This window comes from Acipenser ruthenus, chromosome 7 (assembly GCF_902713425.1).
Source record: "Acipenser ruthenus chromosome 7, fAciRut3.2 maternal haplotype, whole genome shotgun sequence".
Classification (NCBI taxonomy): Eukaryota; Metazoa; Chordata; class Actinopteri; order Acipenseriformes; family Acipenseridae; genus Acipenser; species Acipenser ruthenus.
The window spans coordinates 14,650,185-14,676,553 of record NC_081195.1 but is presented as its reverse complement, the minus strand read 5'-3'; the positions used below and the strand labels follow the sequence as shown (position 1 = coordinate 14,676,553).

General features: G+C 36.7%; 3 protein-coding genes across 3 annotated transcripts; all 3 read left to right on the top strand.

The window, feature by feature from the left end:
* Nucleotides 1-7,949: 7,949 nt before the first annotated feature.
* LOC117415857 (interferon-induced protein with tetratricopeptide repeats 1B-like) lies at nucleotides 7,950-9,290 on the top strand. Its single transcript, XM_034026740.3, has one exon. It carries the CDS (start codon nucleotides 7,950-7,952, stop codon nucleotides 9,288-9,290), a length of 1,341 nt encoding a protein of 446 aa, XP_033882631.2.
* A 1,243-nt stretch (nucleotides 9,291-10,533) lies between these two features.
* LOC117415037 (interferon-induced protein with tetratricopeptide repeats 1-like) lies at nucleotides 10,534-15,831 on the top strand. Its single transcript, XM_034024952.3, has 2 exons — nucleotides 10,534-10,877; nucleotides 13,999-15,831. Exons 1-2 carry the CDS (start codon nucleotides 10,873-10,875, stop codon nucleotides 15,395-15,397), a joined length of 1,404 nt encoding a protein of 467 aa, XP_033880843.3. The 5' UTR covers nucleotides 10,534-10,872; the 3' UTR covers nucleotides 15,398-15,831.
* Nucleotides 15,832-22,833: 7,002 nt separating this feature from the next.
* On the top strand, nucleotides 22,834-24,718 carry LOC117414736 (interferon-induced protein with tetratricopeptide repeats 1B-like). The gene is made up of 2 exons (XM_034024512.3): nucleotides 22,834-22,959; nucleotides 23,573-24,718. The coding sequence occupies exon 2, from the start codon at nucleotides 23,667-23,669 to the stop codon at nucleotides 24,627-24,629; it is 963 nt and encodes a 320-aa protein (XP_033880403.1). The 5' UTR covers nucleotides 22,834-22,959; nucleotides 23,573-23,666; the 3' UTR covers nucleotides 24,630-24,718.
* The last annotated feature ends 1,651 nt before the right edge of the window (nucleotides 24,719-26,369 follow it).

The following is a 26,369-nucleotide window of genomic DNA, read 5'->3' as shown; positions in this document are numbered from 1 at the left end:
ATAAATGGGTAATTGTATGTAAAAAAATAATGTAATTGTATGTAAAAATAATGTGATATCTTGTAACAATTGTAAGTCACTCTGCATAAGGGCATCTGTTAAGAAATAATAAAGATACAATTATTTGTTTATTTAGCAGACACCTTCATCCAAGGCAATTTACAGAGACTAGGGTGTGTGAACTATGCATCAGCTGCAGAGTCACTTACAATTACGTCTCACCCGAAAGACGGAACACAAGGAGGTTAAGTGACTTGCTCAGGGTCACACAATGAGTCAGTGGCAGAGCTGGGATTTGAACCGGGGACCTCCTGGTTACAAGCCCTTTTCTTTAACCACTGGACCACACAGTCTCCTGTGGATGGATGTTACCATTTGCATTTTTTGTTTTATTCTACATCATTTAATTTGTTTTAAATGTAGCCCTTGTTTTAAATGTAGCCCTGACCACATTCCGTTCCACAACGGAGTCCTTAAGACTCAACTCTTCAGACAGCACCTGTAGAACTCCTCTGTTTTTCCCATGGGACACTATCACCCTTCCTTAAATGCGCTTTACTTGCTCTTATCTGCCCCCTATTTTACTGCATTTAATCCTGTACTTCAGAGTACTGTAATCTGCCAAGTGTTTAATCTGTAGTATTTTGTAGTTAATCATATCCTGATGTAACTGTCACTGCTATCTGCTGTACTATTGAATTGTATTTTGTCACACTTGTACTTGCTTGAACAAAAGTCATTGTATTTATCTTGCTCTTATTGTATTATTACTTGTACTGTAACACTTGAAATGTATCTGCTTACGATTGTAAGTCGCCCTGGATAAGGGCGTCTGCTAAGAAATAAATAATAATAATAATAATAATAATTTGCCCTGAAACATAACTTGGTTAATTATTTGGGTGACAATATGACCCCTGGTTTACCTTCATTGGGTATTTGACTGTACATGACACTGCAGAAGTCTAAGGAATGGTTTTCACATACCCTTTTTTTGTTGATTTTGTTTGACTGTGCCACAGATTGTTTTTTTTCACAGCGCATGCCCCAGTTAAGGGCATATCTCTCACACAGACAATAATAGTGTTAATTTTAATGATCTAAATATCTAAATAAACCTGAAACATTGCAAACTTCTGTCCTGTTATAAAGTGTTTATTTAAAAAAAAAAAAGAAGGAGACCTTTATCTGACTACATCAGAATTGGCAAAAGAAAGTATAAAACAAAATATGTTTCATACTTCAGAGCATTTCTTGTATAGGCAGACAATAACACATTCAGAGCCTGGCAACACTCACACCACCCACCCCACTGCATGCTTGCAAGCTGGCAGTACATAACAGGGTATTGGCTTTTTCTAAAAGGGCTTTTAAGAGGCCTTTTTCAGGTGAATTATATCTCTCTCCATGGGGTAGACAGGGGTAAGAACAGAAAAGAAAGAAAAATAACGCAATTTAATGGAACAAAGAGGAAAGGAAACTGCCAGGACTCATGAGATTGCTCTGGTTTTATTATAAGGTACAAGGGTCTGTTCTTTAGACAACTTGTGAGTTATCTAAAGAATGTTTAGTGAATACAATTAAATACAGTTTGATATTCAGACTGTGGCTTCCCTAAGAACTTGTTCAGTGAAATGTTGTGAAGTCACTTTCAAATGAACTTGGCATCACTCCATCAGTAACTCATTCAGTCATGTCACATTTTAAAGGTTTTCTTCATGGGCTGGTGTGATACATTCTGAAATAAATGTCATCTAGAAGCATTTAATGTCATTATCGGGATGGTTTAGGTGTGTTCAAGAATCAGTGTGATGGTTACCTGTCTCTCTCTCTGATTATTATCTGTCATACTTGTATACAGATTCTATTATTCACCTTTAACTGCCAGCTGCTAAGTTTTGTTTTTTTGAAACCTGAAAGTGACACAGTTCTAAGCAGGACTGTCATATCATATCGTGTAATAATTTGAAGAAATGCATCTCTTGTGTCTGATAAATACTAACACAGCAATATATCAAATCGTTTTTTAGGGTCACTAAAGCCACTTTCCCAAAACCACCATCTTATCAGTTCAGGTCACTTAATTGTTCTGGATAATCCTTCTATTATATATCAACAAACCAAGGCTTATAGGATTCCAAAGGAAGTATTTACAATTATATGCTAATACTATTTAGTTTGTAAACTATGTACTTTACATTACTTGACAGGCTTCATATTCCTTGACAGGGTGGCCCTTTACTGCTGTCCCGGTTTCTTAGCTCTTAACTTTTTCACATTGTAGTTTCAAATACTCAGTTTTTAAAAACGTGGCACACTTCAAAGTACATTTAAGCTCAATTTGTCCATCAATCTTTTCTTATAATATAATAATGATCACAGTATCCATTGCTTTTGATTTGGATTACAACAGCGGTATTGTATGGACCTATTGCTCAGTATTTTAGCAGGTTTTTACTACTACTGGCAAAAAGCTTCTCAGTCACTTTTCTACTTTACAGCTATGGACAAAAGTTTTGCATCACCCAATAGAATTCACAAATATTGCTTCGTAAAGTTGAATGAAACCTGCTAAATAATGTTACGTTAACATATTGAATTACATAGCACTCTGTAGTTTTCCACATACTTAATGAAAAACTGACAAAAATTGAAAAATGTGACATATGGCTTTTGGCCATAGCTGTATGTTGATTATGCAGATCAGTTCTTTGTAGCCTTATTTAACCTTTTGCAGATTCTGAACTCAAAACAATGCACAGTAAAACTAATTGTTACTTTAATACAACATGCACTAGAATCCAGGGTAAAACTAGCCATCCTACGCCAGCTCAACATCAGTGCGCAGCAGTTGTGTGACCACATGGTGCACTGGCTAAGCCCTGCCCAGAAAACGGGTCTGCAAATGGGTGAAGCCATAGCAGTGGAACAATTCTGCCATGTGGTCGGCGCCGAAACCAAAGTATGGATACGGCACCACAATCCCGCCACCCTGCAAGCAGAAATAAAACTGGCGGAGGATTTTGAGGACTCCCTGGCCTCAGCCCACACCAACCTGGCCACAGCTCCCGTCCACCAGAGCAGCTGTACACCACCACCTCTCTCTGCTCCACCTACATACAACACTGGGACCGAGACCTCCTAGATCTCCGGCCCCAATGGGCAACCTTGCCTCCTCTTCATGGAGGTCAAGGTTGACAGTTAACTTGCGAAAATACGCGTTTGACAAATCAGAAACTCAATATTTGGGATTTTTAATGGGGAATGGAAGGGTGACACCCGTTGTCACCAAAACCCAGGCTTTGGTAGACATGACGATCCCCAAAACCAAGACTCAGGTGAGGTCGCTACTGGGATTAGCTGGTTATTACCGCCTGTTTATCTCCGAGTATGCCACAGTGGTTAACCCTTTAGCTGATCTCACCAAAAAGAGTGCTCCAAATTTAATTAAGTGGTCAGCTGAGTGTCAGGGGGCTTTTGATACTATTAAGCGAAGATTCTGCCAGGCCCCCACTCTCATCACACCAGATTTCACCAAGAGATTCATCCTCCACACCAATGCGTCGGATGTGGGTTTGGGTGCGGTCTTGTCCCAAAAGGTTGACGGAGTAGAACACCCGATATTGTATATCAGCAAAAAGATGCTCTCTCGGGAGAGCAACTACTCCATAGTCGAAAAGGAGTGTTTGGCCATTAAATGGGCTACTCACTCCTTATGATACTACCTGCTGGGACATTCATTTGATCTTGTCCCCACTCAAGTGGTTAAGCACAATGAAGGATAGCAATGCCCGGATAATTCTGTGGTATCTAGCGTTGTAGTCCTTCATGTACCACATGGTACATCGTGCTGTAAAGACCACCAAAATGCAGATTATTTTTCTCTGAGTGTGGGATATGTGACAGAAAGACAAAGATTCTTGGTGGTAAATCTCCCTCTCGACTTGTGAGGGTGCTAAGTAACGGGAACGGGAGTATTCTGGATTACTTGGCCTGACACTTAGTTCCGAGGGTTAAAAGGAAGTCGGTCATGTAGAAAAGAGACGGAGCTTCGGTACACTAACTCATTGACCCAGAGGGGAAATTATGTGGCAGCTGCAGATCATAAAAAGCAGCTACAATCGTTTACCAAGGGGTCATGAGTGACGGTATTAATAGGGGTCGAAGCAATGTTATCTGTTCCTTCATTTTGGTTATTTAATAAGTGACCCGGAAGGACCTGTGTTTGGTGAAATAATTGTGAGTTTGTTTTGTTCTGTCTATTTGTTTGTTTGAATTCACTAGACAGCTAACACATTCTGGAGCTGTTACCAGAGGCCAACACAAACCCGGATCAGCACTGTACTCGTATCACTATAACTATATTTGCACCTGTGATAGAGATCGAATGGTGCTTGGTGTTAGATCTCCCTCTCGACCTCTGACGGCACTGTGTAACAGGAACAGAGTACCCTTAACTAAATGGCACGACAATTTATTCCGTAGAGTAGGTGGAAGTTGGTCATTTAGGAAAGGGGTGGAGCTACGGTATCCAAACTCAATGACCCTGACGGTAAACAGTGTGGCTTCCGAGGACTGGAGGAGCGGATGCGCTTGTTAACCTAGGGGTCATGAGCGAGGATATAAATAGGGGACTTAGCGTACGTGATCTGTTCCTTGGTAAACGGTTAGTGTCGAAAACTTACAAGGAGTCTTTGTTGCTTTATCTTGAACCGTGAGTTTTGTCTTGTGTTTGTTAGTGTTTTGTTAACTGTCGTCTGTTTTTTAATAGACTACCAGTTGCACAATCCGGAGCTGTAGCGAAAGCCAGCATAAACCCGGACATCACTTTCATCCCTGCATTTCACGGAGAACTGTATTACACCACTTGCACTTATTCACTATCACTAAGAACTGTGTTTGTGTTTTGTGTTTAGTGTTGGTGTGTAAAACTGGACTTTTGGTTACGGGTCAAACCCGGGGATTTACAAATACCGAGTGATACACGCAGCTGTATCACTCCAACATTATTATTTACAAGTGTTTGCCATAAGGCTCTGGACTTTAATTAAATCAATAAACACCCTTGCACCTGGAAATCACTGTCTGTCTGTTTTGTATCTGCACTGCACTCACCTGTATTCACTCACCACTTTGCCACAGCACCACTAGCACTAATTCATGCACTAACGGACTTGTGTATGTGCTTTGTGTTTTGTGTGGGTAATACACGCTGCTGTATTACTAACCTTCATTATTGTTTACTGTTTGTTTTGCCATCAGGCACTGGACAAAAACAAATAAAACACAAAAACAAATAAACCTTTGCACCTGGATTACAATTGTCTGTCTGTTCTTTAATCACCTGCACACTATTAACCACTTTGCCACACCTCTCCATGTCACTCTCAGTGTGGGTTAGGTGTGTTCAGCCAACTGTTATTTTTATTATTTATTTTCTTAGCAGACGCCCTTATCCAGGGCGACTTACAATTGTTACAAGATATCACATTATTTTTACATACAATTACATTATTTTTTTACAGATTATTTTTACATACAATTACCCATTCTTACAGTTGGGTTTTTTACTGGAGCAATCTAGGTAAAGTACCTTGCTCAAGGGTACAGCAGCAGTGTCCCCCATCTGGGATTGAACCCACGACCCTCCGGTCAAGAGTCCAGAGCCCTAACCACTACTCCACACTTGCCCTGTGTGTGTCTTAGTGTGCTTACCATAGACTCTCTCCGATTGACTATCTGTCAGCTTTGTTTACAGGTTGTAAATATTGTGTCAAATGGTAAGTTTTGTTTTCTTGAAACCTGAAAGTGTCATAGTCCAAACAGGACTGTCATTCTGTATCCTATAATAATCTGAAGAAATGCCTATTGGCAAAATGCTATTATGTTATTAATTTAAGGGTGGAAATAATATAAATATGAATGCATCTCTGCAAATCAGGCCCATGAACGTTCTTCCTTTATTGTAAACATTCACTAAGCTACTTTATTAGATCGTTAGAAGGACTTCTACAGTAACAGTTCTGTATATTCAGTTTGTATCAACACTTTATCAGCATATGAACACTACACTGAGGGTATGGGCTTCCCAAAGAAATGTGATCTACAAGGCCAGAAATGCATTTATTGTTTGAAAATGAAAGTCCCCCCCCATATTGATATTTACAATGATATGCATTTCAGTTTTCAATATGTCCTTTACCTTGCTTGACAGGCTTGATTAGCATAGCTGGCCCCTGACTACTGGTCTCTGCTTCTGTGTACTTTGTTTGGTTTCACATGTTGGCTTCCAACAGCAGAGTTTCTGTTCTTCAGAAACTCTGTACTGAGCATGGCTCAGTTCAAATTACATTTGAGTTAATGTTGTCCATGAAAACATATTGTAATGAGATGATAATGGTTACAGAAAAAGGGGAAGTCCACTGTGTACAGTATTGCTTACAGTATCTATTGGTTTTGGAGTGTTGATGATAAGCAATCTATATATATATATAGCTTGAAACTAAAAGTTTCAGTAGAAGTGGGACCTCTGTCTGTTTTCCTGCAGCATCAGTAGGTAAGGTTTCAGCAGTCAAGCAGGAAGAGGTTAAAGAAATCACTGAAGGTGTTGTCATTCATAATCATAATAATGGGGTAAGTACTTTATAGATTCCTATAATCAAATCATGGGATTAGGGCCATTTTATCTCCAGCTACTACTATTATTATTATTTTTTATTTCTTAGCAGACGCCCTTATCCAGGGCGACTTACAATTGTTACAAGATATTACATTATTTTTTTTTACATACAATTACCCATTTATACAGTTGAATTTTTACTGGAGCAATCTAGGTAAAGTACCTTGCTCAAGGGTACAGCAGCAGTGTCCCCAACCGGGGATTGAACCCACAACCCTCCAGTCAAGAGTCCAGAGCCCTAACCACTACTCCACACTGCTGCCCACTAACTACTACACTAACTCTGTATATTCCTACTCGTTCTTTAAGATCAGAAAATGCAGAACTTTTAGTTGTTCCAAAAAGTCGTGTTAAATCACTCTGGGATGCCATGGCGTGAAGGGTGCAATATAATACAAAAATGCGTTTTGTATTGTATTGTATATTTTCGAAATGTTAGTCTTAAATTAAGTCTTTAATTTTGAAAGTGTTAAAACACCTGTTCATTTTACAAAACTAGAACCCCAAAAATTAAGCTATATATTTCAAGTTCTCTTGAACACTTTAAAGTTGTTTTGTTTTTTTCATTTTGTAACCTTAACAGGTTTTTTCTCCTTTCAAAAAATAGGAGTTAATTGAAGAATGAAGGAAACACTTTGAAAATATAGCGCAATTTCTCATAGTTTTCACATTTAGGAGTTAATAAAAATATGTAGGCATATGTTTGGGGTGTGTTTGTAAGGTGGATTAAGTGCAATTTTTTTTTTAATATATAAATGTATGCTTAAGACATCAAAGCTCTGTACCAAAGCAATGTTTATTCTTTCAGTTAATAACTGCAGGGCGTGGCTAACTTTTACATAGCTTACTTCAGGCATACATACGAAAAAACAAAATTAAAGAAAATTAGGAAGTTACATTTCAGTTATATTAGTGTAAATTACTTGTAAATTACAGAGTTTGGGGGTAAATTTCCAACTCAGGGTTTTGACTAGTTTAGTTTTATAAATGTATAGTAGCAGGTCTGTCTGGGGGCTCAGTGTGTAAGCAGCTTTCAGAGATCCATATACATAACAACACATGGATTCTGTACAACAATGTCAATATAGTTAATATCAAATACTTCTTTCTCTGGAAAGTGTAATTATAATATTGCATTTCATCATCATCATCTTGATATCTTGTAATTTCTTACAGCTCACAAAATACCCTGCGTGACAAACTACTTCAACTAGAGTGTCACTTCACATGGGGTTTGAAAAAGGAAGAAATTAAAATTAAGGATTTGGAAATGACAATACATGAAAATATTCAATTCCCCCTGGAGAAATATAAGGGAAAACTCTACAATTACCTTGCTTATGTGAAGCACCTGAAAGGTTTTAATGAAGAAGCCCTGAAATATCTAGAACAAGCTGAAGAGATAATAAAGAAGGACCATGAAGATGAATTTGAGAAACTGGTCATTGTTACTTATGGAAACTTTGCCTGGGTATACTATCACATGGGTGAGATCACCAAAGCTGAGAACTACCTGGAGAAGCTGGAGGATATTTGCAAGAAGTTCAGCAACACAGCCTCCCGCTACAGTGTCCTCCTTCCTGCGGTGTATGGAGAAAAGGGATGGTCCTTTTTGAAGGTTTGTGACGAGAAACATTATAAGATAGCAAAAGAATGTTTTGAAAGGGCTCTTGAAGAAGAGCCCAATGAGAAGGGGTGGAATGCTGATTATGCCATTGTGCTGTACCGCCTTGAAACATTTGGACCTTCAGTTTGTGCTGCAGATTCAGTTGCACTAAAACAGTTAAAACATGCTCTAGAGCTAGATCCAGAAAACCCAGTTCTCATGGTACACCTGGCAATGAAACTGAAGCGTTATGAGGAACAAAATGAGGAAGCCCTGGAATTAGTGAATCAAGCTCTCAAGCTGTCACCTGATAATCCCCAGGTTGCTGGACATGGAGGAAGTTTTTTCAGAAAAAATGGCTGTCCAGACAAATCCTTGGAGATATTAAAAGAGGCGTTGCAAGCAGCTCCAGATTCATATTCTCTACACTATCAATTAGGACTTGCCTACAGATCCAAAATCTGTAAATTCCAGGGCCAGTGGAATCAAGACCCCAAAGAGGCCGAGGAATTTGTGAAATCAAGCATTTTACAGTTTGAAAAAGCTGTTAGGATGAAACCATCAAAAATTCAAGCTCAGTTAGATCTGGCACAAATGTATGCAGAATCCAACAACATGACACAAGCCGAAGATATATATCAGAGATTATTTGACATGCCAATTACCTGGCTTGATGATATACAGGGATTACATCTTTGTTTTGGGACCTTCTTGTATTATCACAAAAAATCAGAGCCTGATGCTATTAAACACTATAAAATTGGGTTACAGATCCAAAATAAATCTTTACGAGGCAATCAATGTTATGCTAAGATAAAAAGAATTGCTGAAAAACGTACTGCAAAGAATCCACATGATGCAGAAGGCTTTGCCATTTTGGGTTCAGCTCATCAACTCAGAGACGAGATACCACAAGCTATCAAGTGCTATGAGAAGGCATTGCAGTTTGACCCAGGCAATGCAAGATACAAGAGTGCTGTTGACCTGTGTGAATCATTGCAGTAAAAATGCTAAACTTCTTCTTTTTTTAAATGCTAAAAACCAGCTGTGGATTTCACAAAATGTGCTGATGTGTGACTGAAATGTTGTCATTGTATAAACATGTCATCAATGTGTCCTTATAATATGATGGACCTTAAGAAATACTGTTCTAAAATAAATTAAAATTAAATAACAGAGGTGGGAATATTTCTTAGTATTCCTGATTTGTTATTTTCTGATTGTGACATCATAACTTAAATATCAAAGAGCTGTTAATTTTGATAAATAACTGCAAAACATATCATTGAAAATGATACTATGTCCTAATGTGGATTGACCCAATTAACTGATTATCATCATTGTTTACCAGATTTTAATCATTAGAGAAATATTTCAACTTTTAAATATTGTGAATTGTATAATTTAAAATGGTACTTTGATCTAATTGTGATATGAATTGATTAATATAAAATTAATTGATCGTAGTCATTGCTTATCTGATTTTAATTATTAAAGAGATATTTTTAATTTGATTCAAAATTGTGAAATACATAATCAATAATGGTATTATATTCGAATTATGTGATGTGATTTGACAAGTTGAACATTTTATCATTGTGATGTAACTAAATGATACTTTGCTACTGGAATATCATTGTCTTGTTTTTTAAAGCTGAAATGATCAAATAAAATTTCTAGACTATCTCAGAGAGAGTGCTTTTTATTTTCTGAAAGTAAAAATGAAAACAAAAGTTGAATAACCAGCTGCTGATTTCACAAAATGTGCTGATGTGTGACTGACTGTATTAACTTTTCACAAATGTGTCCTTATAATGTGCTATACCTTAAGAAATACTAAAATAAATTGAAATTAAATTACAATGTTTCGATTAGATGTCATTTTCACTATCTTGTAAATTACGTTCATAGCAGTATCTCTACTAAGTAGGGAATTTCTCTTTTTAATGCATAAAAATATCACTCATCACGACATTAGAATAACGTGCCCTTAGAGACGGGTTTTTTCATTAACATATTAATCGTCCATTTCTTAAATATGGATTGTGCCTCAGACCAGGCGGAGAATGAGATGTGTTTTAACGGTATCACTTCTGTGTGTTCCCTAGTAAGTTATCCTGTTACGAGTTCTGTAGATGTATTGCACTTTTGTTTAATTGACCTTTAAACACTAGCTGCTAAGTTTCGTTTTATCAAAACCTGAAACTGGCAGGGTTCCAAGTTGGATTCCTTTCCAATCTAACAGCATTCTCATCAACAAGTTTCGTATCTGTACTGCTGAAGCTTGTTTTTCACCGAGGCTTATTTAGATGCTTCCTTGTTCATTGAAAACATTATTAGTTAAAGTTACTTTTTGAAACATTACAGCGAATTGACAGAAACTGAAACAATAAATAACTAATCAAGGTCTGGATCACAAAACATTACAAAATAAATGTTGTCTTAGGGTGCTCACAACATGAAAAACCGGAAATGTTTCGATAATAATAAGACGTCACTGACTTCATTTTTCAGCAGTGGAGAAAGACAGCGCTACAGAAGCAGCCGCAGCAGTGAATTGAGAATTCCGTGACACCCAGCCTTCACTATGGAGTAAGTGTGTGAAGCCATTATTTTTAACATTGTGCATATTTAATATTGACTTTGTGATTTAAATGTTTTTAACAGCCAGGTGTTATAATACGAATAGATGTTATTGTCTTTCATTTGCTGCTTTTCGTAGTTTCCTGTTTTTTACTTTCACCTGAAAAAGAGACCTCTGAGGTCTTGAAAGCTTGTGATTATTGTACTGTTTAGCTCGTCTAAGAAAGGTTCCGTGGGAGCAAATCAACATTGAACACGCTTTGTCCCAATAGCATCATGAATGAGAAAAAAGCAGGCAGGAATCGGACCAGTTTATAACGAGATAGTGTTATTATTATTAAAATAAATTATACAAAATGTGCAATGCCAGTATTTTTAAAGCACGGCACTAGTTTATAACAAACTAGAAAACATTTCAGTTACATACTGTTATTACTGTTGCATTAAGCAAATAGCGGTTCGACATCATTTTTTAAAAAATCGTTTTACAGTAGCAGCTAGGGACATTAGACTACTCTTGTTTCAGATCCTTGACTTTGTTTAATATATTGCATGGGCTTTGTAAAAAGAGCCAGGGGTAAGAATGACGTTTAACTCTTATTTAGAAATGGCAACTAATAGAAGCAGTAATAACATCGATTCAGAGAAACATTTATACACACAGTGATGCAGAGGCTACAGTCAAACAGCAAATCCTTCATATTTACAATTCGCTGACCGTCACCATTATAATATATTTAACCTTGCAGCAAACTTTAATGTGTTGGTGTGCCTTGCAGTTGATTCATTCTTCAAAGTTGGTTTACTGTTTTTTGCGTTCCATCCACAATTCGTGGATCGATTTGACTCCCTTTTACTTCCGATTGTTCTGTCTCGTAGGCGGTCCGCGGGTAGCGCCTATTTTAATTTATGCATGAAATTAAATCCGACAGAAAGCGCGTTGCGACTGTCGGTTTTTCAAAATGAAACTTTCATGTACCGGTCATGATTTAAGGAAAAAGTGTAAACACGGAATTTTCGGAAAAATTTCTTTAAAAAAATTCTAAACACCGACACTTTGATGAATAGAGCCCAATGGCCCACAATTCACGAGCCTGGAAGTATTCGCAAAAGTACAGATTTGAACACGTCACTTCGAGCCCTCTTTACACCCAATCAAACGGAAAGGCAGAAGATGATATTGTAAGGATTAGAGGCAGTGGACAGTGGGGACCCATTGCAAAAGTAATAAAAGAAGCGACCCCAAGATCATATCAGGTAGTAACTGTTTAGAAGAAATCGGAGACACCTACTGAAAGTACCTGGGACCTTCAACCCGCTGAGTGAAGAAACTCCAGTACAAGAACTATCACAAACTGTGGATAACACTTATCAACCACAAATACAGACACACAGCACACCTATGTCAGATAGCAGCAACGTGGTAACAACTTTAGAAAACGAAGGAAAGACAGACAGCAATATTCAGCATAAAAGACTAATTCAGAAATTCAGTAAAAAAAAAACTAAGAGACTGATGGAGGAATGCTGAATAGACAGAGATTAATACAATTTGAAAAAAAGGGAGATGTACTGATAATAGGTCACTGTTACAGTAAACACTCACTAGAAGGCAGTGTTACATTGTGATATAGAAGAGTGTGTTGGTATTAATAAAGGGCTTCAAATGTTAACCAGCGTGGTGTGCAGTCATAACAAAACAATAACATTGTCTAATATTTTCTTTCCATATAAATGCATGTTTAAGCAACGTAACATTTTAAATCAGTAAACAGTGAGCAATTACATCACATAGCAGCTGTCGCCGACTTAATTCCAGATCTGGGTTAGATTAGAAATGAATGATATTTGAGAAACATATTTTATTAGTTTGTGAAGAAAACTTTGACCATCTGGGGGCTCAAAAAGTGGAAGACATAATGCCATATTGATCGTATGGGGGGGAGCAAACCAAGGTCTGGGGAGGGGGCAATTGCCGCCCTGCCCTATATCAAATGGCACAGGGGACAATATTTCAGGGGCGGCCAACTTCCTGACCAAACAAACATTTTCATATGGCCGAGAGCCGCAAACCACACACTGTAAAACATGAAGACATTTTAAACACTAGAATGTGTGTTACATTTTTTTTTTTTTAATTCTCTTGAACACTATAATGGAATCTTGCACTGCAGTACAGTAGTTGTTATCTCTTGATGGCAGCAAAATAAACAAGAACAAGGGAGAACATTGCAGTCTTACAGTTTCTGTGTAATTTTTATTGTACTGTAGATCTAGAGGACATGAGAGATAAAAAAAAAAGATCCCTCGTGTGCACAGCTTACTATCTTAATTTTATAAAAAGATTCATTCATCTGAATAAGCATGTTTGGCACAAACGATATTGCCATACAAAACTCATTTGAGTCGTTACATCAGCTTCTTTACTGAAAGTCAAAAGCAGCATATGCTGACTTCTGAGGCGTGCTTTTAAAGAGGCCGGCTTGTTTCTCCTCAAGTCTGATCCAGGAGGGTTCAGTTTAAAATGTGTTGTGATTTGTTTCATAATGACATTTGAGGTTGCTCGCCTAGTAGACAGCAGTGTGTAAGCGATTTGTTGCAGGTGAGACACAGAGGTTTACCTTCAGTAAAAGCAAACTCTTCCTTCCACTCTGGCTCAAAGCATTAGTACCAGTCTGTTCAGTTGCCATTCCAGAATGCTTTGGCAGAACATTGATAATATTAGGAGTACCCCTGAAATTGGGGAAGTGATTAGTGATTAACATATGTTAGATATTCTTTGAGAGGAGACTGTTATTTAGAGATACAAATATATTTACAGTAGTGAGGGGGGTAAAATGGGCAGTATATGATCTACTTTGTTCATTCTGAATTTATAGAAAATGAATTATATTTTGGGGTGCCACTGCTCAGCTTTCTCAATCCAAACGTTTTCCAATATCTGAAGAGGAAGTAATTGTCTACAAGGATAACATGATAATTTTTTTTCAAGGGATCTGGATGTGGTAAATTAGGCAACAAATGTCTTACTGTGTAGATCTGCATGTATTAATCTCTCACAATATCTTGAAGGTATTTTATATATCATACACATGTTAAACTAAACACATACATCTTCTCATTTCTCCAGTTCTAGCCAAGAACATTCCTTACAATCCAAACTCCTTCAGCTGGAGTGCCATTTCACATGGGATTTGGAAGAGGGAGACACTGACCGTGCTGGTCTTGAAGACAGACTACAAGAAGAAATACAGTTTCCTCTGAGGAAATATAAGGGCAGCGCATACAATCACCTAGCGTATGTGAAGCAACTGCAAGGTGTTAATGAAGAAGCCCTAAAATATCTAGAACAAGCTGAAGAAATTACACGGAAGGACCATGAAGATGAATTTGAGAAGCTGGTCATTGTCACTTATGGAAACTTTGCTTGGGTGTACTATCACATGGGTGAGCTCACCAAAGCCCAGAGCTACCTGGAGAAGCTGGAAGACATTTGCAAGAGGCTGCCCAAAGATCTTCCTCCTGCTGTGTATGGGGAAAAGGGATGGACCTTTTTGAGAGTCTGGGATAAGAACTGTGACAAATCAAAAGAATGTTTTGAAAAAGCTCTAGAATTAGAACCTGATGAGAAGGAATGGAACTACGGTTATGCGAATGTGCTATATTGTCAAAGAAGAGCAGGTACAGCTGAGGACTCGGATGCATTAAAACAGTTGAGGCGAGCACAAAAGCTTGATCCAGAAAACACAGTTATCATGGTACTTCTGGGATTAAAACTTCAGCAATACAAACAAGAGGAGGAAGCAGTGAAGTTAGTGGAGCAGGCTCTGAAGAACTCACCAGATAACCCTCAGGTAATTGGCTATGCTGCAAAGTATTTCAGAAAGACTGAGTCTTTTGATAAAGCCTTGGAACTGTTAACAAAGGGACTGGAGCAATCGCCACGTTCAGGACTACTGCACCATCAAATAGCCCAGTGCTACAAATACAAATTGTTCAAATTGCAAGGAAAAACAGATTGTCAGACCAAAATACAGAAGAAAGAACTCGCTGAGCTGTGCATTCCTCACTTGGAAATAGTAGCCAAGCAGAAGCCAACGTATATTTACCCTCAAATGGATCTGGCTGTAATGTATGCTGAATCCGATCACTTCCAAAAAGGAGATGATTTATTTCAGAATCTGTTTAGAATTCCAGATATCCAGCCAGAAGAGTTACAGGCACTACATCGCTACTATGGAAATTTCATATTTAATTTCAAAAACTCAAAGTTAGAAGCTATTAAACACTACAAAGAAGGTTTCAAAATACGGAATCCGTCTGTAGAACGCGAGAAGTGTTATTCTAAATTGAATACTCTTGCAGAAAAGCGTATTAAGAATAATCCGCATGATATAGAAGCCTTAGGCATGCTGGTGTTTATTCATAAAGAAAAAATGATGGAGTTCTATGAGAAGGCACTACAACTTGACCCTGGCAATAAGGAGTATCAGAATGTTCTCTCTGACATGCACCATTCATCAGAGTAAAGATACAAAGATGGATGTTACTATGTTACCATCTGCATTTGTTTGTTTATTCTACATCCTTTAATTGGTTTTAAATTTAGCCAATACTGTTAGCTTGTTTATTATTTGCCCCTGAAACATAGCTTGGTTAATTATTTGGGTGACAATATGGCTCCTGGTTTACCGGGACAGTTTGTCAAATCTTTTTTGTTTGTTGTTGTTTTGTTTTTAACTCACATCCCAATGCATTCAGGTATATGTGGCTCACTCCCCAGGTGAACACTACTGTTCATTACATTGGATGTTCTAAAATTTCACTCTTATCTGCATTTTATGTTGTACAACATTTCTTTTTTCACATGATAGCAGTTATCTAGAAGATTATTTCTGCATACTTTCTGCTTTCCCCCTTGTAATAGTGTATGTTACCTTTAATAAAACAATGCAAATTGTATTATCTGGCTTGCAACTGCTGCTTTTTAAAAAAAAAAAATTTTGAATGTGCTTTGGGGAACGTTAGCCACACACCACCCTTGTTACATATGTAAAACAGATGCAGTACATTTTTTCCCTGGGATATGACTATTTTTATCTTCATTCTGTATTTTACTGCCAATGACACTGTAGAAGTCTGAGGAATAGTTTTCAAATACCCTTTTTTTGTTGCTATTTCATGACTGTGTCACAGGTTGTTTTTGTAACACTGGCAGTTAGGGGTATATCTCCTCTTACATAAACAATAGCAGTGTCAATTTTAATGATCTAAATATCTAAATAAACCTGAACATTGCAAACTTCTTTCTGCTGTTAAAAAAATAAAAATAAAACAATACACACACCTTACGTAAACAGTTGTAGCAACACATGGGAACATGTAACAGAATAAAATAAAAAGGTCCTTATGTACCTGTTAAGAGGGGTGTCTGATTTCCTGCATCTTGCAGTGTCCTGATTGCAAGACAACTTAAAGAAATCTTTACCTAGCTGTGATCGTCCCTGTCACAAAGACGGCCGGAGTGGGTGGCGTCAGACCAGAAACAGGAACACAAACGACAGAGAGATGTGGTTTGGTATAAGCTGGACGCGTGATCGCGCTCAGCATTTAATAAACAGAAAATAAAAAGGTTTTAAACGGTACACAAAACACTGGACACGGCACTATACGCCAAAGTAAAAAGACAAACAAAAACGCACTAAACACAAACGGTGCACGGAGACAAACAAACACGGTGAGTACACACACTTATCTTTGCTTTTAATGATTTTAACTCTCCTCTCTCTCTCACCCGTTCTCCTCTTCCGAACACCTAACCACGAGTGACTAAACGTGCATCTATTTATACTGTTTGTGCTGGGATTCAATTACTAATTAATTATTCACTTGAATCCCAGCACGTGAATTCATTACGTGAAACCCCGTGTTCACATATTATATTTTAAATGCACGTGCGTGATGTGCAATCCCGTGCCTAAATACAAATATACACTTTTTAAATACACGTGAAACACAGACCCGTTTATATCCCGTGTACCAATGACTATACACCAACATTTACACACGCACGCAACATACAAATGCACACAGGGACGGGGCACATTGCCACAGTCCCCAATCAACATTATGGAGTAGGCTAAGTACTTCAGAGATTGCTATGAGTGAATATGATACTGTATGTTATGAGGAATAGAAATAAGAATCAACTATTTCAACAATCTAAAGCAACTTCAGAATAGTTCTGTTGTTCTGTTAAGTCTCACAGATCCAAGCATGTCAAGTAAGGGTTATCAGTACAGGCATACAGTGAGTTATTTTACAATAAATATTGGTATGCATGCATTTGTGAAATTCAGAGAATTGTTAGCTAAAGCCTATTGATATTTTTATTATGGAATTACCATTTGTAAGCAGGTTTTGAACAATAACCGTGCAATATCTTAATAATTACAGCAGGTTTTTACTTCTACTGGCAAAAAGTTTCTCAGTCACTTTACTACTTTACAGCTATGGCCAAAAGTTTTGCATCATCCAATAGAATTAACTAATTTTGCTTCATAAAGCTGAATGAAATCTGCTGAATAATGCTACATTAACATATTGAATTACATACCGCTTTGTACTTTTTCCATGTATTTAACGAAAAACTGACAAATTGAAAAATGTAGAAATCTAACATTAAATACTGTACTATGGCTTCCAGTAGACTTTTGCATTACCATCTGGTAGTTTCTTTGATTACATGATTTTCCTATATATATTATGATACTAAACTAAACATAAGGACATAGCTGTACATTGATTATGCAGATTAGTTCTTTATAGCCTTTTTTTTACGTTCGAGGTAGGCCATATGAAGTTAAACACATTTTTATGACTCTAAGCTAGGGGTTTTAATCGATTCATTCATTTGAAAGTGTAGCGGCAGTGGGTTTTAATATCAGATACATTTTGTTCACAAATAATATAAAATAAAAATATAGATTCAGATACAGCTTAAGTTTATAAATGGGGGTGAGGGCTTAGCTTTTAGTTTAATTTACGTTTTTTCCTGTGGAGAATGTAGAAAACGAGTAAACAAGGGTACAACATTTTATTAAACAAATCTTTAATAAAGTTATAATTAAAAATAAGCTGGACACACATTACAATTACTATTCGTAATTGCATTAACATTATTTAAAGGCTAGTCACAGGTATACTGTAATAACAATAGTAAATTCGGTTTCATTTACAGGGTTTTGCTGTGAAACAATTAAATGGGCTTTAAAAACCTCCATGTCCTTACTTTCTCAAGCAGAATGAAGAACGAGAAAACGAGAGCGCAACATTTAAGTGACTAGTTTGTTGTATTGGTGTTAATACAATTATGAATAGTGATCTTAAATATATATATATATTATAATTTTATTTTACTGTTTATTAGAAGAAAGGGGTAAGGAACAAAAAAAAATCTCTTAAGCTGGGCGCAGCAAAAAAGTTGGGGAACCACTGGCTCAGAAGGAAGGAAAAAAGACAACTGGCAAGATTTGCTCTTAGGAGCTTTCCTTTCACGGCAATACTACGAGTTTATCTTATCATGTGAGTCACACGTTTTAACAATGTATTCCATTAGTTTAAATCTGTAAGTGTAAGCTTTTTGATTTAAAAAAAATGCTGACATTTTTATGGAGCTTGAAATATTCCCATGCCTTCCTGCAAAAATACTATAGCGACCAGTTAATGATATTTTAGTTGCGCAAAAGGGTCCTCTGTTTGTTTCCTTTCCAGCGCACAAGCAAGCTCCAGTTATTGGTCTCAGTGTGTATGTTTAAAACTTTTCTTGGGCATATCAAATTCCTTTCTGATGCAATATCAGTGTATATCATGTTTCAGCATTTAAATGGTACAGAAAGACAGCCCCACCCAATTAATTTATTTTACAGTGGCAGCTTTTTTTATTTGTTATTTGTTACTGTATTCCCCCAGTTTGCAAATATGTGCAGAATAAATACATAACTGAATCTGAAATCTGTTTGTGCAAATAGAAGCATGACGTCTTCAGAAAGTCCATCGAATCTCATACAGTAGGGGAGACTGGGGTTGTCACACTTTTTACTCTTTATTATTTTCCTCAATCTGGTGACATTCTGCAAGGTTCTGTTCCTCGTTATATTGAAGAATAACTCCATGTACAAATTGATGTTTTTTTTTTATTTCAGCATAACTTTATTCCAAATATGATATTTAGACAGTTGAAAATGCGCCGGTCACCTTTGACAGCCTGCCACATACTGGGGTTGGTTGTTGCAAAGTAAGTTCTTGATTTTACAGTAGACAATAATGCCTTTTTTTAAAATAATATCAAGTTTCTACAGTGAACAATGACAGAAAAGTTTTTACTTTTTATGTGAACATAAAAAAATATAGACCTATATATATTTGAAATGTTGACCCATGATACAAAATAATATCACAGCCTCCACAGAACCGGAGGACAAACAGTAAATAATTTAAATAAGCATTATATGGTGACATATCCCACATGTTGATGTAAAAAAGTAGAACGAAAAAATATAAGACTTCTTCCTATAGGATTTACATGTGAAAACCAACCCCAAAAACGATGTGACAACCTGCCCCAACCGGACTTTACATGATAATGTAATTCTCTCAGTACTACTGGGAGAACCTACTGGTTTTGTTTTTACACCAAAAGATAGCCAGTATCTGGTTCTATTTAACATGGCCATCAGTTCAAACAAACTCCAATACTACTAGGAGTTATAACATAAATAACAAGATATACATTTTTTACTTTGGGTATGAAAAAAACATGAAATATGTGCTAACCTTTATGTTAGATGGAATTGACCTCAAATTACAGAGGGTTGAGTTCCAGACAATAGAACACACATTTCAGTGTTAGTATCACCTGCCTGTGCCATCTCGTTTCACAGTTCTGAGCACCGTGACAACCAACCCCAGTCTCCCCTACACCTTACTATACAAAAAAAGCTTAAACTAAAAATAAATAAATAAAACTACAACAAGATTGAAAAATCCTGCCTGTCACGCAATACAACTCAGTTTAATTGCAAAATCAGCTTTGAAAACACAATTTAATTCTTGCAATTTATTTTTAGTTGCTAAAATATAACCTCTTGAACTGACTAGGCCTACAACCCTGTTTGACACAAATACATATTTGTTTTAAGTTAATAGCAAACACACAAACGTGTTGGGGAATTTGTAATAAAATATAATTTACCTTAAAATGACTTGAGCTACCTCTCTCAGTAGATGGAATGCTCTGACAAATATGTAAAGCCGGAAGTGTTGAGACAAATATCAGAATATTCAAAGTACTTGGATACATAAATCAGATGTTCGTATTTGCTGGAAATGACAAAAATACCTTGCACTTATTTACCGCCTCACCAGAAGCTGCACGACAGTTTAAAAAATGGCAAGTGAAAAAGAGCTCTGTGTGATATGTGAGATGTGAGATTTAATATATTTAAAAAAACACACACAGAGACTCAACACACCAGCTCTAGAGCCTCTATTTAACAGTTTTAGACAGCAAAAAAGTAAACAAACCAGATTATGTGCACGCACGCATAGTGATCTCTATGGAAAGCCATCTGGGTCAAAAAAGTGTTGTGCTGCTTCAGAGAAAGTCAGAATCTGTCTTGGTCCTAAAAAAAAGCAAGCACATCATTCTGAAATGCCTCGCTTAAACTGTGCCAAACTTGCTGGATATGTTGTGTAGTGATTTCTATTTAGATTGTATATATTATATATTTTTTTGTTGCGACTTTCTGTTATGTGGAATGTAATAAACGAGAACCAAAACAGTGATTTTTTCCTCCTTCGCTTTAACAACACCATTTCCCGGTTTGTTTTATTGAAGTGTTTAAAGTTACATTTCAGTTTTCGTTTGTTTGTTCACCTACAAAAAGACACAAGTAAACTTCATGTTATTCTTTAGGAAAACGTGTCTATGAAATTTACTTTGAAGAAACAGCAATGGCAAGGAATGAAAAAAAGTAAATAAAATAAATAAAATCTGGTGTCAACTTTATGTACTATTTATTTCGGGAATAACAAAACAACGTTTAACTTGAACTGCTATTTGGTTTCCTTTGTTTTGTAGTTACAGTAATTCACTGGGGTAAAGTAGGTCTACACAACATATTCTTTACTCCTGGGATATTTTTCTACTTTAACGTGATACTGTAACGTCTTGCTATATAAAAAAGGCGCACACACACAGAAGCCACGCCCCCTGTCCCTGCTGCTATGCTATCTCTGCCTGCATTCTGAGCAATATAATGGCTTTTATTACTTTTTGGAAACGAACAAATAACCAAACAAATATTTAAATTCTGAGCAAATATCTGAACATGAAAATCCTGTGTTCGTCTCAGCACTACGTAACGGTAAGTAAGGAGGCTGTGTGGTCCAGTGGTTAAAGAAAAGGGGCTTGTAACCAGAAGGTCCCCGGTTCAAATCCCACCTCAGCCACTGACTCATTGTGTGACCCTGAGCTAACCTCCTTGTGCTCCGTCTTTCGGGTGAGACGTAGTTGTAAGTGACTCTACAGCTGATGCATAGTTCACTCACCCTAGTCTCTGTAAGTCGCCTTGGATAAAGGCGTCTGCTAAATAAACAAATAATAATAATAATAACATAAGAAAGTTTACAAACTAGAGGAGGCCATTCTTGCTCGTTTGGTTGTTAGTAGCTATTGATCCCAGAATCTCATCAAGCAGCTTCTTGAAGGATCCCAGGGTGTCACTTCAACAACATTACTGGGGAGTTGGTTCCAGACCCTCACAATTCTCTGTGTAAAAAAGAAAAACCTAAGAGTAACTAATGAAATATTGGTACAGAAAACAACGTCATTAGCTATTACAGTACAGTTTCATTAGGTGATTGCGGATTTGCAATGCAGCGAGCCGCCTCCCTTAACACTAGTACTAGTTTCCATAACAGTGAATTATGCTTCCATTCATTTTCTTGATCGCGTTAACATGATTTTTGATTAATGAGTTCCCCTTATCTAGTCGATGAGACAGAAAGTGATGTACGTGACCTGCGACAATTAATTTTTAATGCGTTCATTAACGACGTCATCGACTCAATTTCAAAGTATTAACAGATGGATTTTATTAACAAATTTAGTTTAAAAATCACTTCCTACTAAAGCTGTGGTTACTATACCTTCGAGTTTGATACAACAACACTGTTGTTCTATGTCAAAGCGATGTTTCATTTTCAAAGCAAATGAAAGCTAGTCTGCCTGGGGCTCAGTGTGTAAGCAGCTTTCAGCACATGGATTCTGTACAGGAATGTCAATATAGTTATTATCAAATAGGCTATGTATTTCTTCTGTAAAATATTATCATAATATTGAATTTCATTATCATCTTGATATCTTGTAATTTCTTACAGCTCACAAAATACCCTGCGCCACAAACTGCTTCAACTAGAGTGTCACTTCACATGGGATTTGAAAAAAGAAGAAATTAATAGTAACTATTTGGAAATGAGGATACATGAAAATATTAAATTCTCTCTGGTAAAATATAAGGGAAAACTCAACAATTACATTTCTTATGTGAAGTACCTGAAAAGTTTTAATGAAGCCCAGAAATATGCAATGTTTATATATTCACATCATTGTATTTGTTTTTCTGTGTACAATAAAGAACATGCGATATAATTGCATCCAGTTTGGTCTCATCTACGGATACAGTGAACACTTCTTTATGCAGACACATTATTTCTTTATAAATTCATTTTGAACTCAGGCAGTGGTTCGGCCTCCTGTTTCCTCAAGAACCTAAACCTGGCAACATTCCAAAACAAGCAGTGACTCACACAGCACCAGCTAATCTGCTGTTTCCGTTTTTTTTTGTTGTTGTTCTAATGTTGACTGGTATCACTTTCCAGTTTCGTTTCTGGATGCTTTGGTCAGAGCACGGCTTCAGTGGGTTCCCTTTAAATTGAATGCAAACAGTACTGTGCTCACTTCAGCCTCAGCAGATCAGAATAAAGACAGAAGCTATTCCGTGAGGTTTCCGTGTTCACAGTGCAATAAGTAAACAATATTTATGGTTGCTATGTGTAACATACTTAGTTTCCTGCTTAAACTTTGTAGGGCACAGCTATGGAAAAATGATTAAAGGCTCACACTTTTATAAACGACATGTTGATAATAATAATAATAATAATAATAATAATAATAATAATAATAATAATAATAATAATAATAATAATAATATGATTTCAATGTTAATAGCTTCATTAATATGCATCATAAATCCTGTGTACTTTTAATAGGTAATCATGCTCACTTTTACATAGCGTACTTTAGGTATATCTACTAAAACTAAATCAGAGGGAAAAAAAAATTAGCAAGTTACATTTCAAAAACATTTTTTTTTTAATGTTAGTGTAAATTACTTGTAAATTACAGGGTTTGGGGGTAAATCTCCATCTCAGGATTTTGACTAGTTTAGTTTTATAAATGTATAGTAGCAGGTCTGTCTGGGGGCTCAGTGTGTAAGCAGCTTTCAGAGATCCATATACATAACAACACATGGATTCTGTACAACAATGTCAATATAGTTAATATCAAATACTTCTTTCGTCTGGAAATTGTTATCATAATATTTTATTTCATTGTCATCTTGATGTCTTGTAATTTACAGCTCACAAAATATCCTGTGTGGCAAATTGTTTCAACTAGAGTGTCACTTCACATGGGGTTTGAAAAAGGAAGAAATTAAGATTAAGGATTTGGAAATGACGATACATGAAAATATTAAATTCTCCCTGGAGAAATATAAGGGAAAACTCTACAATTACCTTGCTTATATGAAGCACCTGAAAGGTTTTAATGAAGAAGCCCTGAAATATCTAGAACAAGCTGAAGAGATAATAAAGAAGGACCATGAAGATGAATTTGAGAAGCTGGTCATTGTTACTTATGGAAACTTTGCCTGGGTATACTATCACATGGGTGAGCTTACCAAAGCTGAGAACTACCTGGAGAAGCTGGAGGACATTTGCAAGAAGTTCAGCAACACAGCCTCCCGCTACAGTGTCCTCTTTCCTGCTGTGTATGGAGAAAAGGGATGGTCCTTTTTGAAGGTTTGTGACGAGAAACATTATAAGATAGCAAAAGAATGTTTTGAAAGGGTTCTTGAAGAAGAGCCCAATGAGAAGGGGTGGAATGCTGATTATGCCATTGTGCTGTACCGCCTTGAAATGTTTGGACCTTCAGTTTGTGCTGCAGATTCAGTTGCACTAAAACAGTTAAAACATGCTCTAGAGCTAGATCCAGAAAACCCAGTTCTCATGGTACACCTGGCAATGAAACTGAAGCGTTATGAGGAACAAAATGAGGAAGCCCTGGAATTAGTGAATCAAGCTCTCAAGCTGTCACCTGATAATCCCCAGGTTGCTGGACATGGAGGAAGTTTTTTCAGAAAAAATGGCTGTCCAGACAAATCCTTGGAGATATTAAAAGAGGCGTTGCAAGCAGCTCCAGATTCATATTCTCTACACTATCAATTAGGACTTGCCTACAGATCCAAAATCTGTAAATTCCAGGGCCAGTGGAATCAAGACCCGAAAGAGGCTGAGGAATTTGTGAAATCATCGGATGAAACCATCAAAAATTCAAGCTCAGTTAGATCTGGCACAAATGTATGCAGAATCCAACAACATGACACAAGCCGAAGATATATATCAGAGATTATTTGACATGCCAATTACCTGGCTTGATTATATACAGGGATTACATCTTTGTTTTGGGAGCTTCCAGTATTATCAGAAAAAAATCAGAGCCTGATGCTATTAAACACTATAAAATTGGGTTACAGATCCAAAATAAATCTTCACGAGGCAATCAATGTTATGCTAAGGTAAAAAGAATTGCTGAAAAACATATTGCAAAGAATCCACATGATGCAGAAGGCTTTGCCATTTTGGGTTCAGCTCATCAACTCAGAGACGAGATACCACAAGCTATCAAGTGCTATGAGAAGGCATTGCAGTTTGACCCAGGCAATGCAAGATACAAGAGTGCTATTTCTGACCTGCATGTAACATTGCAGTGAAAAATGCACTGTATAAACATTTCACAAATGTGTCCCTATAATATTCTCTACCTTAAAAAATACTGTACTAAAAGAAATTAAAATTCAATGACAGTGGTGGGAATATTTCTTTGTATCCCTGTTTTGTTATTTTCTGATTGTGACATGACAACACTCATCGTTTTTGCATATTAAAGCAAAATGTATAATTGAAAATGATACTATGTCCTAATTATGTTATGTGGATTGAACCACTGATATTCATCATTGTTTACTAGCTTTTAATCATTATAGAGATTAATTATATCATTTAAAATGGTTCTTTGTTCTACTGTGATATGAATTGACTAATAGAAAATTAACTGACCTCTGTCATTGCTTATATGCTTTTAATTATTAAAGAAATATTTAATCAATAATGGTATTTTGTTTTAATTATGTGATGTGATTTGACTTCTTGAAAAGTGACAAGTGATGATTTTACTAACTGATGCAGACCTAGTAGGCGTCTAAGAGAGTGCAGTCTTTATTTTCTGAAGAAAAAAAAAATCAAGTCAGCTGCTGAGATCACAAAATGAAATGTTATCCTGTATAAACGTTTCACAAATGTGTCCTTATAATATGCTCTCCCTTAAGAAATACTAAAAGAAATTGACATTCAAGTTTCGATTAGGTGTCTTTTTCAATATTTTGTATTTTATGTTCATACTCTTATCTCTACTTTTTTTTTAAATACAAGAATCGAATCAATCAATACAGCCACATGACCTTGGGTTCAGCGTATCAACTCAGAAACGAGAAACCACAAGCTATCGATTGCTATGGGAAGGCATTGCAGCTTGACCCAGACAATGAAAGATACAAGGGTGCTGTTTTTCACCTGTATGAATCGTTGCAGTAAAAATGCAAGAACAATAAACCAGAATAACCAGCGGCTGACTTTCACCCCAGACGCTGGTTGCTACGGGAACAGTGCATGAGATCCCGGATGTCCGACCACAAGCATACACAAGCTAGTCAACCCCGCCTTTTCTTCCGTCCCTGTAGAACCGGTGCATCATGGAAATTCAAAGAGCTCCGGTAGCGATTTATACCCTATCTGTATAATGTAAAATCTCCCAAATTTCCTATTACAAACCTTCTGTTTTTAAAACGATTGCATTTTTAAAAAAGATTCAAATACGATTTTAAATACGACCCCCCCCCCAACACAGGTGTTATTATTTCTACGATCGATGTTTTCACCTGGCTGACAAGAGCTCTTTCTCGCCGAGTGTAGTCAGAAATTGCCACTGTCATGCATATTCATGAGCAGTCAAGACGCATTTTTTAAATATGATAACTACTAATATAGTGAATTTCCCAAAAAGTAAGACGTAAAGTACATAAAATAGTATTATTACCT

Coding starts and splice junctions, on each gene's coding strand:
- LOC117415857 (XM_034026740.3), top strand. CDS start 7,950: ATGACAATACATGAAAATATTCAATTCCCCCTGGAGAAATATAAGGGA.
- LOC117414736 (XM_034024512.3), top strand. CDS start 23,667: ATGACGATACATGAAAATATTAAATTCTCCCTGGAGAAATATAAGGGA.